The sequence below is a fragment of the Brassica rapa genome, chromosome A08 (assembly GCF_000309985.2).
Source record: "Brassica rapa cultivar Chiifu-401-42 chromosome A08, CAAS_Brap_v3.01, whole genome shotgun sequence".
NCBI lineage: Eukaryota > Viridiplantae > Streptophyta > Magnoliopsida > Brassicales > Brassicaceae > Brassica > Brassica rapa.
Genome location: NC_024802.2, coordinates 10,375,820 through 10,388,516, shown reverse-complemented (window position 1 = coordinate 10,388,516; position 12,697 = coordinate 10,375,820). Strand labels below are relative to the sequence as shown.

At 39.7% G+C, this 12,697-nt stretch overlaps 4 protein-coding genes across 4 annotated transcripts; 2 read left to right on the top strand and 2 right to left on the bottom strand.

The window, feature by feature from the left end:
* Positions 1-1,898: 1,898 nt before the first annotated feature.
* Positions 1,899-3,852, bottom strand: LOC103844421. The gene is made up of 3 exons (XM_033278058.1): positions 3,373-3,852; positions 2,202-3,118; positions 1,899-2,151 (listed from the first exon to the last, which is right to left on the bottom strand). Exons 1-3 carry the CDS (start codon positions 3,850-3,852, stop codon positions 1,899-1,901), a joined length of 1,650 nt encoding a protein of 549 aa, XP_033133949.1.
* Positions 3,853-5,370: 1,518 nt separating this feature from the next.
* On the top strand, positions 5,371-7,203 carry LOC117127506 (uncharacterized protein At3g43530-like). The gene is made up of 3 exons (XM_033278057.1): positions 5,371-5,394; positions 6,223-6,393; positions 6,487-7,203. The coding sequence occupies exons 1-3, from the start codon at positions 5,371-5,373 to the stop codon at positions 7,201-7,203; spliced, it is 912 nt and encodes a 303-aa protein (XP_033133948.1).
* A 94-nt stretch (positions 7,204-7,297) lies between these two features.
* LOC117127251 (golgin subfamily A member 6-like protein 6) lies at positions 7,298-9,413 on the top strand. Its single transcript, XM_033276962.1, has 2 exons — positions 7,298-7,421; positions 7,505-9,413. Exons 1-2 carry the CDS (start codon positions 7,341-7,343, stop codon positions 8,996-8,998), a joined length of 1,575 nt encoding a protein of 524 aa, XP_033132853.1. The 5' UTR covers positions 7,298-7,340; the 3' UTR covers positions 8,999-9,413.
* A 771-nt stretch (positions 9,414-10,184) lies between these two features.
* Positions 10,185-12,427, bottom strand: LOC117127505. The gene is made up of 2 exons (XM_033278056.1): positions 11,237-12,427; positions 10,185-11,180 (listed from the first exon to the last, which is right to left on the bottom strand). Exons 1-2 carry the CDS (start codon positions 12,425-12,427, stop codon positions 10,185-10,187), a joined length of 2,187 nt encoding a protein of 728 aa, XP_033133947.1.
* Between the last annotated feature and the right edge of the window lie 270 nt (positions 12,428-12,697).

Below are 12,697 nucleotides of genomic sequence, written 5' to 3'. Positions count from 1 at the left end.
GGAAGGAAATTGCGAATGAGGAAAAGATTGGAGGGAAAACATGATGAAGAAGAAAGTGAAGAGAAAGAAGCTGAAACCAGTGAGGAAAAGGATGAGAACAATGATGAGAAAGATGAAGAAAAAGTGGTGGAATCTGAGGCTGAAGGAGAAGATGATCAAGTAGAGGTTGGAGGGAAAGAGGATCAAGAAGAAGAAGTTTTGAAGGAAGGAGGATGAAGAAGAAGAAGTTGAAGGGAAAGAGTCTGTGAAACCAGGGAGAAAGAAAAGGAGAAAAATGAGACTGAGGAGGTGGAATCAGAAGCACGGGAGACAGAGATAGAACAAGGAACTCCGACACCACCACGTGGGAATCAGACAGAGAGAACTCCCAAAGATGATGACAATGAGCCTCGGGTTGAGCCTCGGGTTGAGACGAACAGAACCGGTGAACTCCAACACCACATGGGAGTCAGTCAGAGGGAACTCCCAAAGTTGATACACTGAGCCTCGGGTTGAGACAAACAGAACCGGTGAAACTCCAACACCACCACGTGGGAGTCAGTCAGAGGGAACTCAACACCGCCACGTGGTAGGACTAAGGCAATGGCTGCGAGGAGACCAATAATTAGGCGTATGGAGGATGAACCTGGAAAAGGTGAGAAGTTGTGGAAGAAGAGAAAACAAAAGAAAGAGGCTGTGGAAACAGAGGAAAAAAGCAGGGAGAAAGTTGCGGATGAATGAAGAGAAAAAAAAGAAGAGAGATTGTGAAGGAACATGCTGAGGAAGTTGTTGAGGAATACAGTGAGGAAGAAAAGCAAAGGTGGATCATGGTCGTTTACAAGGAAGCACCGAGTCCTTGGATCATGCATAGGTGCAAGGAGAATGTCGTTGTTGCTGCACCTAAGAAGAGTGGCAGACCAAAGAGGAAATCACAGTGGGTGCAGACTCCTTTCACGGAGGGGAAGAAGCGTAAAACAAAGCCTTAGGCTTTTATGTATTTGGGATGATAAGTATTTTGGCTTTTATGTATTGGGATGGATGTTAAGTATTTTGGATGTTTGAAACTTGGTAGTAGTAGAATGTTTGAACTGCATAATTTGGATGTTTGAAACAGGTATGGAAAACTAGATTTACAAGTGTTACTATGTCCAAAAACGAGTAAGATAGATAACTAGAATTACTAGGTTTCTTACGCCTCAAAAGCACAAAAAAAAAGAAAAAAAGATATACCAAAAACTAGTAAACACATGTAAAACACTAAAAATGAAAAAAAATATTATTTAAAAAATAATTAAAAAATGCATTTCACATGTAAAACGTGCAGCCGTCATAAATATCAAAATATTATTTTTAACACTTAGTAATACCTATGGTAATCCTCAAGGTGGTAGTAATACTACCATACACATAGTAAGACTATTGCAATTTTTACGTTTTTCTAGTAAAACCATCTCCGAGATAAATGTTGGTAGTAGAACCAGAAAAGTCATTTCCCTATTATTATCGTCATAGAAGATATTTACATAAACAATATACCAGAAATATGTATTTGTTAAATTCTCCTTACTATATTCTCTACCATTCACATACTAACAATGAAAGTTAAGGAAGTTTTTGGGGAAACCGTTAAGATTTTCTTAAAATATTGAAAATAATTAACAAAAATAGTCTAATCTATATATTTATCACATACGTAGCCTACGAATTTAAAATAATCATATAATGATATTCTAAATTACACATAACCTAGTGATATATATTGGTTTCGAATTGCACATAATAATACCAGTAAAACTTAGTAATCCAAATTGCGCATAATAATACAAGTCAAACACAGTAATCCAAATTTCACATAATAATACCAGAAATCTCTAGTAGTACAAATTGCACATAATAAACCTAGTAATCTTCAGTAAACCCTAGGTAGTACCTGAACCACTCCCACATTCAAAATACGATGCCATACCTTCTCCTCTGGCTCTGCCTCTGCCTCTGGCTCCTCTAGCTCCCCCTCTGCCTCTCTTGCCTCTTCCACGGGATTCTCCTACTGATGGAAATCTTGTTTGTTGTGGTTTTCCTTTCTTCTTGTCATAATCTGGAGGAAGTATTTTCTTTGCTTTAACATCTTCTGGTATAACCCAATCAGACATATGAGGAACAGGATATATGGTCCTGTGATAAGCCAAAGCCCATTGCTCCACCAATAGTATTTTGAACAATACTCAGATAGATGAAGTTCCCTTCCCGCTGCCTTAGACATGAATGTGGCAGCAGCCACTGCATGCACACAAGGGTATTTGTCTTTATCAAATTGCTCACAACTGCAAGTATTCCTAGCCATGTCAACAGTATAAACCTTGCCGTCAGTACCATGCACACTGTACTCAAGATGGAAGCTGTTTAGTTCGTCAATTGTAAGAAATCCCGCATCAATACATCTTTTAGACATTTCGGTTTCCAAAATAGGCACAAGCTTCAGTGTGTATGGTATTTCAGCTGCCTCCTTCCTATGGTTGTTAAACCATTCAGACATTTTCGCAATGATAACATCAAACATTGGTAGTAAGGTATACTTTCTCGCTTCCTTGATAACACCATTAAAAGATTCTACTGAATTCGTGGTGTCAACATTGTACCTATCTCCTCTGAAGTAACATCTAGCCCACTTCTTCTCTTCAACACTTTTGTCAAGATACGCTGCTGCACTAGGATACCTCCGGCGAAAAGCATGATATTGGTACTTGAACTCAGCCTCCGTATAAGCGTGTGCGCAGTCTCTAAACTTGCTTGCACAAGTATCTTTGTTGTTATGGACATGGGCTTTAACATTCTGAGACAAATGCCATATACAATACCCATGTTCGGCCTCAGGGAACACTAGACGTACTGACTTGATCAAGCTTTTGTTTCTATCTGAAAGAAATACCAATCCCGGGACATCAGATATCACTGATTTCAACTGTTCCATAAACCATATCCAGCTTTCATCATTCTCACCATCTGCTACACCAAACGCAATTGGGTAGTGGTGATGATCAGGATCCTGAGCAGTCGCAACAAGGAGAACTCCACCATAAACATTTTCAGGTGTGTTCCATCCACAATGAGGACTTTCCTCATCGCACTGAACCCTTCTATGCTAACTCCCAGGGCAAAAAACAGATACTTAAATTTGTTGGCCTCATCCACTACCACACGAGTTCTTGTGCCAATATTTGTCTGCTCCAGCATGTGCATATAACAGTAATAAAGTAAAACTCTCTTCTGGACTTCCTCGCACTTCATTAGCAGCTTCTCTTTTTCCTCTCCATGCTGAGGTGTATGAAACATGCACACCAACCTTTCGATGAACCAAATCGATCAGAACTTTGGGAACTGGTGTGTCAAATGTACCAGGATAATCTTGAGCCAAAACAGATGCAACGATTTGTGATGTGCCTTTCCTTCTATTAGGCAGTGTTCTTGTAGTAACAACAGAACATGTATGATGCTTGATGTAACTTCTAACCGTCCAAAGATGTATTCTTTCTTTAACTTTGCAACTCGCACAAACCACTTGCAACCGTCTTTGGCTCCTCGGCATTTAACGACAAATCTCTGAGTATCCGACTTAGTTATATCAAACTCAAAACATTTCTTATGTGAAGCCGTCTGAATATGGACTTTTGCTTCCTCCTTGGTTCTAAATTCTTGACCTAAAACCAAACCTGTACCATCATCCCGTGGCTGATAGACAACTACTGGTCTTACTTCTGTATCTTCAAACACTTGCTCATCTCTTTTCCGTGACATTCTCACCCATCTCAATCTCTCCGTGAAAAGTGAGACACCCCCCAGTACCTTCATTACCAGTTGCATCATTCTCAGTACCATCTTCATCACCCACCTCTCTATCAGGTAGTGTTCTTGTAACGACAGAACATGTATGCTGCTTGATGAAACTTCTAACCGTCCAAATATTTGACGTCTTTAACATGCAACTCGCACAAACCAATTGCACCCATCTTGGCTCCTCGACATTTAACCACACAAATCTTAGTATCTGACTTAATATATCAAATTCAAAAGATTTCTGATACGACGCTGCTTGAATAAGAACTTTTGCGCCTCCTTGGTTATAAATTCTTGACCTATAACCAAATCCATACCATCATCCCGTCTCTGATTGACACCATCATGCATCTCAATGTCTTCGTGAAAAGTGAGGCACACCACCATTACCATCTTCATCACCAGCCTCTATAGCCTCTCTATCAGATAGACCGATATAGACATCAGTTTCATCATTCTCAGTACCATCCTCATCACCAGCCTCTGTAGCCTCTCTATCAGATAGACCGACATAGCTATCAGTTTCATCATCCTCTTCTGAAAGTTGCACTTCTTCATTGATGAATCCACATGTAGAAACACTTCTACACTTCTCATGATTTACTTGCAGTAGATAACCAAAAACGTCTTCATCATTCCAGATGTATGATGGTTTGTACGAATACAATACCATTGGAAAGTAACTAATCTTCACTTGCACCTTAGATTCATCTACCCTTATCTTTCTGCAAATACGCTCAACCAAAGCATAGTAAGTGATATCTTCCATTGATTTCCTCAACACAATCGTGTGGATTTCATCTTCTACTTCACCACCTCCTGAGATCATTTTATTTCAGCCCCATCTTTCATATAATATCCCCCATAATCAAAACAAATGATTGTGCAATTCGGATTTTGCATTTTCCTGAAATAAAATAGAATAATTAGAATTCTCATTATTAAGATGTTTAGAATTAATTATCACACCGTACAATCTTCTCTTACTAATACTAATTTAATTCAGTACTATACATAGTATACTAGAAATCACAGTAAGAAATATCAATATAGTAATCCTAGTATTTCCAGTAAACCTTTTTCTTTAGTAAAACTAGTTATACCAGTAATACCCAGAACTTATCCTTGAACTAACTAATTCGCTTTTAGGACCCTATTGTTAGTATTTTACATCAACCATGATGTATAATTCATCTTAAATGAAATTACACACAGAAAATCATCGAAACACAATAAAAAATACCCAAAATCTATAAACACAGTTTCAAAATCTTTTAAATCTCTCATATTTTCACTGGATCTTCTTTTTTTTTACACTAGCCGAGATATACACTTGTTTTAATAACATTTCAGCAAAAAAAATCATCCAAAACGGAGACGTAAAAAAATACCCGATAGCCCTAACACCAGTTTTGAAATCGTTTTTTTTCTCTTCAAATTTTCATCAAATCTTACTTTTTAACGTTACCCATCATATACACGATTTTAAATGTAATATCACAAAAAAAATCATCGAAAACGAACCTGAATTGCCTATTTTTTGAGCTTCAAAAAACGCTAATGGAGGATGAGAGGAAGAAGCTTGTACGATGAAGAAGGAGACATGTGGGTCAGGAGAAATCTGATTGGTTAAGGTTGTTTTGTGGGCCATGTAGGTTGTTGAATTATGGTTGGTTTATTTAATTGGAGAATAAATGAAAGGCTAGTTTGGGAGTGCAGGATAAAAGGGTAGGAAGAATAGAGAAGGGGCAGTAAGAATTCATTTAAGGGGGTATGGGGTATATGGAGTTAATCTCCTTCACAGGCGGAGTTTAACTCGAGATGCCCCTCCCTCTCCATTAGAAATGCTGATTTCACCCTGTAAAAAAAATAATATATTTTTTATTTTTTTTTAAATATAAAATCGGGTAAATCGTGGTTAAAGACGCTAGGGACCTTAATGAAACCAACTTATTACCAACCCGACCCTCTACCCGACCCAACCAAACTGAACCGGATCCTATTCTCTAAACGAAGCGTTTCGTCTCTCTCCCTCTCTACCTAAATCTAAATCCCGTCTCGTCCCTCTCCGGCTTCTCTCTTGCGATTGCGCGAAACCCTAGCCTCCGTGCTTTGTGGCTTTCTCCGTCGTCCTCCTCCGTCTAAATCGAGAATCAATCAATCTCTCTGTGGACGTCCTCTCTCCCTCTTATTTCTCGGGTCTCAACTCTCTAGAGTCGAGAACTGCTTCGTTTCTTCTTCTTTCTCCGACGAAATCTAGTCTCCATCTTCGTTCCTTTTCGTAAGTGAGTAGTTTCCTTTGAGTATTACATTGTTGAGATGTAATAATTGATGTTTGCTATGCGGTTTGCATTTGGAGTAATTGACAGTGACTTGTTGTGTTTTTAACAGCGTTTCTAATTTCTTGTACAGGAAATGAAGGGCCGAAAAAGAAAGAATCCATCTACTACGTGCGTTGGAGTCTCCAGTAGAACTAGAGCTAGAAAGGCGGTCTCAGCTGGGAATGAGCCGGCAAGAGAAACGACTGTAGTTTCTCTCTCTGTTGATTCAGAAAGTGATGACATGTCTGCTGTATCATCTAAGGTAGTTTTTGCACTCGTTTTAATCATTGTCAGTGTGAAAGTATACTAATTTTAGTAGTAACAAATGACTAATACATATATATTATGATTGCAGGCAAGGCAACCACCACAGCCCCTTGAATTATGCTTCAAGAGCACAGAGTTCACGAAGACTTGCAAGATTCAAACCAAGTGCCTTGTGAAGAATACAGTGGACGTGATTAAGAAGCTTAAGGAGGAGGTTAAATGGTTCACAACCCATCCTCAATTTCGTCACTTCTTCCACATGCCTGATGAACAATACCTGAAGCTCCAAGGAATGTGGATGTTACTCTTGCGCACCATTTCGACTGAAGAAGAAGATGTTGCATGGTTTGGTGTGAATGGTGTTCCCATCCGCTATTCTATGAGGGAGCATGCCCTCATCTCGGGCTTAGACTGCCATGAGTATCCGAGGAAATATTTGAAGCTCGGGAGTACGAAGTTTGTGGATTATTACTTCGGTGGACTAAAGAAGATCACCATAACAGATGTGGAGCACAAGCTGTTGTCTATGAAGACGCCATGCAATGATAGATTGAAGATGGCTGTCTTGTTCTTCCTTGGTCGGGTTATCAGAGGACAGGCAAAGGATTGCGGACCAGTAGACCCGTTCATCTTAAGGATCGTGGAAGATTTGGATGTTTGCAGAACATTTCCATGGGGTCGTTTGACATTTGAAGATGCAATAAAGAACATCAAGCATATGATGGAGCTTCTGAAGGGTGAAGTGCACTCGGCATGCGGCTTTCCTGGATTCATAATTCCATTAGAGGTAAAGCATACAATTTAGTCAAATATGAGTTGTTTTATAACCGTAAATCTGATAGCGCTACAATATTTGTGTAGATTTTAGCTTTTGAATGTATTCCTAAGCTGGGGAAAACATTTCGACTATCTACAGACACACCTTCTGAAGATTGTCCTAGGATGTGCAAGAGCCGGTTTACAAAGAGTAGCATGAAGGGCTATCCTTTGGAAGATATATATGCTGCACTTGGACACACAAAGGTATATGTATATATACTTTGTAGTAGAAACTAGAACAATATAATAAAATTTAAACTGATTTTCCTTTTTTGTTTTTTTTTCAGGTTATTAACAGTGTGTTGGTGCCAACTGTGGGTGAGGAAATCATGCTGGCTCGTATAATTGATGAGGAGCGAGAGTATCATTGTGAGGGAAGCACAAGTGATACTTGGAACCGCTGGCTAAATGTGAAGCAGAAGAAGATATTTTGGAAAGAGCTATACGACTTAGATGTTGCTGCACGAGTGTTTAAGAAGAAGAAGGACAAAGAAAAGGTGACGTTTTTAGAAGATTCGTCTTCTAAATCTGGGTTGGAGAGCTTGAAAGCTCTGGAAGAAAAGATTTTGGGGGCCATGAGTGAAGGATTTTCTGGTCTTAAATCAGTGGTGGAGGCAAAGATGGGTGATATGGATGTGAGGATGAGTAAATTTGAAAAGAACCAGCGACAACTTAAAAGAAGGGCTAAGAAAATAGAAGAAAAGCTGACTTCTATTGAGAGCAACAAAAATGAGGAGAGGAACTATGGTGAAGATATGGATTTTGGATGGGATGATAGAGATTATGGTAGAGCTGAAGGGAAGGAAAACAGTGAGAAGGCTAAGGAAGACAAGGAAAACAGTGAGTCTGGCGAGGAAAAGGATGTGGTCTCGGGTGGGGAAAACAGTAAGGATGGTGAGAAAGACAAGGGAAACGTGGAGGAAGAAGAAGAGAAGGAGAACGAGGCTGATAAAACAGAGCTGGGAACTAGAGAAAAAGATGAGGTCTCTGAAGAAGATTACGATACTGAGGAAGAGGCTGAGAAGAGGAGAGTAGAGGCGGATGCGTTATGGAAGAGTATTCTTTCTGAAGAGACTGAGTATCTAGAGAAAGAGGCTGAGAAAGTTGCCAAGGGAACTCCTACACCACCACGTGGTAGACCGAAGAGATTGGCCGCGAGAAAAATAGTACTTACACCACCAGAGGAGTTTTTAAGAGGACCAACGGTAACTGCGCCATCACCTATCGAGACTGAAAAAGAGGCTGAGACAGTTATCGAGGAAGAGGGTGAGGAGATGGCAGTTGAAGCCGAAGAAAGTGACGAGGAGAGTCTCAAAGAAAAAAATGCTGAAGAAATGGTGGAGGAAGAAGAAGGTGTGGAGGAGAGTCCCACCGAGAAAATAGCTGAAGAAATGGTGGAGGAAGAAGAAGGTGTGGAGGAGAGTCCCACCGAGAAAATAGCTGAAGAAATGGTGGAGGAAGAAGAAGGTGTGGAGGAGAGTCCCACCGAAAAAATTGCTGAAGAAATGGTGGAGAAAAAGAAGCTGTGGAGGAGAGTCCCACCGAAAAAAATGCTGAAGAAATGGTGGAAGAAGAAGCTGAGGAAGCAGAGGAAGCAGAGGATGCTATGGAAGCAGAGGAAGCTGAGGAAGCAGAGGAAGAGGCGGATAAAGTGGTTGAGAAAGAGGCTGAGACAGTTGTCGAGAAAGAGGGTGATAAATACACTGATGAAGAAAAGCAAATGTGGGCCTTGGTCGTTTACAAGGCTAGTGAGGAGATGGCGGATGGGACCACTGAGGTGAGGAGAGATGGAACCAATGAGGTGAGGACAGGGTTCAAGCTTAGGTGCAAACAGAAGATAATGATGTATGGCAAACCAAGGGGGAAGAAAAAACCTCAGCGGCCCCAGAGTCAAGAATCAGCACCTGTGATTGCACGTACGCCAAGGGAGAAGAGAAAACCTCAGCGGCTGCAGAGTCCCTACACGCAGGTGAAGACAGAAGACATTGACGGGCCTAAGAAGAAGCGTAAAACAAAGGTTAAGTAGGCGTCTGAAAATTATTTATGTATTTGAAGTCTTTAAAACTTGGTAGGATGCTTTTGGATGTAATATGCTTTTGGGTGTTTAAACTTGGTTGTGGTATGCTTTTGGATGTTTAAACTTGGTTGTATAATGTGTTTTGGATGTTAAAAAACAGGTTTGGAAACTGTTTTCAAGTTAGGCTATGTCCAAAAATGATTCAGATGGATAACTGGTCTTACTACTAGGTTTACTAAGGCCAAAAACGTGTTAATAAATGTACTCATGTAAAACGTGCAACCGGTATATACATAAATATATTCATAGCACATGTTAATAAATGTACTCATGTAAAACGTGCAATCGGTATATACATAAATATAATATTCAAATTACACTTAGTAATTCTTGGTATTCTTCAAGGAGTTAGTAATACTACCTTACACATAGTAATTCTTTGGCAATTTTTAGGTTTTTCTAGTTAAACCCGTAGAATATAAAATTTTTTTTAGTAAAACCAATGATTTTACACTATGATTATCATCAAAGAAAACATTTGCAGCAGAAGTTTTCCAGGAATATGTATTTTGTTAGATTTTCCTAGCTATAGTCTAACCATTCACACAGTAACAATATAAGTTAAGGACATTTTTTAGAAAACTGAATAGGTTTTTCTTAAACTATTGAAAATAATAATCAAAATAGTTTTAATATATATATTTATCAAATATATAGTCTACGAATTGATAATACTCATGAAAAATATAAGGTTCTATATACTAAACATAAATACTCGTACTAATATATATAGTCCAAATCACACATAGTAATTCCAGAAAATCTAGTATTCCAAATAACATATAGTAACTCCAGAAAATCTAGTAGTCCAAATAAAACATAGTAAACTCAGTAAACTCAGTAATCCAAACAAAACATAGTAAACTCAGTAAACCCAGTAATCCTAGAAATCAAACACCTGGACCTGCACCAATTCCATATTCAAAATACGCTCCCATACCTCCTCCTCTCGCTCTGCCTGTGCTGCTGGAACTGCCAGCGCCACTGGTACTGCCTGTGCCGTTAGCGGTGCCTGTGCCGTTAGCGGTGCCTGTGCCGCTGGCTCTACCTGTGCCGCTGGCTCTCCCTTTGCCTCTTTTTCCTCTTCCACGAGATTTTCCTGCCGATGGAAATCGAGTTTGCTGCGGTTTTCCTTTTTTGACTTCATAATCTGGAGGAAGCACTTTCATTGCTTTAACTTCTTCAGGTATAATCCAATCAGACATATGAGGAACATGATATATTGTCCTGTGATAAGCCAAAGCCCATTGCTCCACTAAATAGTACTTAGAACAATACTCAGATAGATGAAGTTCCTTTCCCGCTTTATTAGTCATGAATGTGGCAGCAGCTACTGCATGGACACATGGGTATTTGTCTTTATCAAATTGCTCACAGCTACAAGTCATCATAGCCATATCAACGGTATAATGCTTCCCGTCACTTCCTGAGACACTGTACTCAAGATGGAAGCTGTTTAACTCGACAACAGAAAGAAACCCTGCATCAACACATCTTTTAGACATTTCCGCTTCCACAATAGGAACAAGCTTTAGTGCGGGTGGTATTTCAGCTGCCTCCTTCCTATGTATGTTGAACCATTCAGCCATTTTCCCAATGATGAAATCACACATTGGTAGTATGTTTAACTTTCTCGCGTCACTAATAACACCATTAAAAGATTCCACTGAATTGGTGGTGTCAACATTGTACCTATCTCCTTCAAAGTAACATCTCGCCCATTTCCTCTCTTCAACACTTTTGTCAAGATACTCCGCTGCGCTAGGATACCTCATGCGAAAAGCATTATAAAGGTTCAAGAACTCAGCCTCTGTATAAGCGTGTGCGCAGCCCATAAACTTAAACGTGCAAGTTTCTCTGTTGTTACGGACATGTACTTTAACATTCTGAGCCAAATCCATATACAATAACCATGAGCGGCCTGAGGGAACACTAGACTTACTGCCTTGATCAAGCTTTTGTTTCTATCTGAAAGAAACACCAATCCAGGAACATCAGATATCACTGATTTCAACTGTTCCATAAACCACACCCAACTATGCTCTTTCTCACCATCTGCAATACCAAATGCAATTGGATAGTGGTGATGATCGGGATCTTGAGCAGTCGCAACAAATAGAACTCCACCATAAACATTCTTCAGGTGTGTTGCATCGACAATGAGGACTTTCCTCATAGCGGTAAACCCTTTTATGCTAGCTCCCAAAGCAAAAAACAGATATTTAAACTTTTGGGCCTCATCCACAACCACTCGAGCTACTGTGCCAGGATTCGACTGCTTTAGCATGTGCATATAAGAATTTAATAAAGTATAACTCTCTTCTGGACTTCCTCGCACTTTATTAGCAGCTAATCTTTTTCCTCTCCATGACGTTGTGTATGATACTTTCACAGCCACCCTGTGATAAACCAGCTGGATCAAGGCGTTGGGAGCTGGTGTGTCTAAACTACCGGGATAATCTTGAGCCAAAACAGCTGCAACGATTCCTGGTGTGCCTCCCCTTCTATTAGGAAGTGTTCTTGTAGTAACAACAGAACATCTATGCTGTTTGATGTAACTTCTAACCGTCCAACTATCTGAATTCATCAACTTTGCAACACGCACATACCACTTGCAGCCTTCTTTGGCTGCTCGGCATTTTATCACATATCTCTTAGTGTCCGACTTAATTACATCATACTCAAAACACTTCAGATGTGAAGCCGTCTGAATATGAACTTGTGCTTCCTCCTTGGTTCTAAATTCTTGACCTACAGCCAAATCCATACCATCATCCCGTTCCTTGACAGCTGGGGTTACTTCAACTGATGGTCTTGCTTCTGTATCTTCAATCACAATTGCATCTCTTTCGGTGACATTACCATGAATTTCAATGTCATCGTAAAGTGTGAGCACACCATCTGCTTCACAAGCCTCTCTATCAGTAGCCCATGTATCAGTAGCCTCTCCATCAGTAGCCTCTCTATCGGATAGACCGACATAGACATCAGCTTCATCATCCTCTTCTTGAACCGTTTTGTTGAACTCCACATGTAGAACACTTCTACACTTCTCATGATTTACTTGCAGTAGATAACCAAAAACATCTTCATCATTCCAGACATATGATAGCTTGTTTGAATACAAGACCATTGGAAAGTAACTAATCTTCGTTTCCACCTTATATCCATCTACCTTTATCTTTCTGCAAATACGCTCAACCAAAGCAGAGTATGTGATCTCCTCCACTGATTTCTAAAACACAATCGTGTGAATTTCATCTTCTCCTTCACCATCTCCCGAAATCCATTTCATTTCGGCCCCATCCTTAATATAATATCCCCCGTAGTCAAAACAAATGATTGTGCAAGGTGGATTTTGCATTTTTCCTGAAATAAAATAGAATTTTAATTATATTACCAT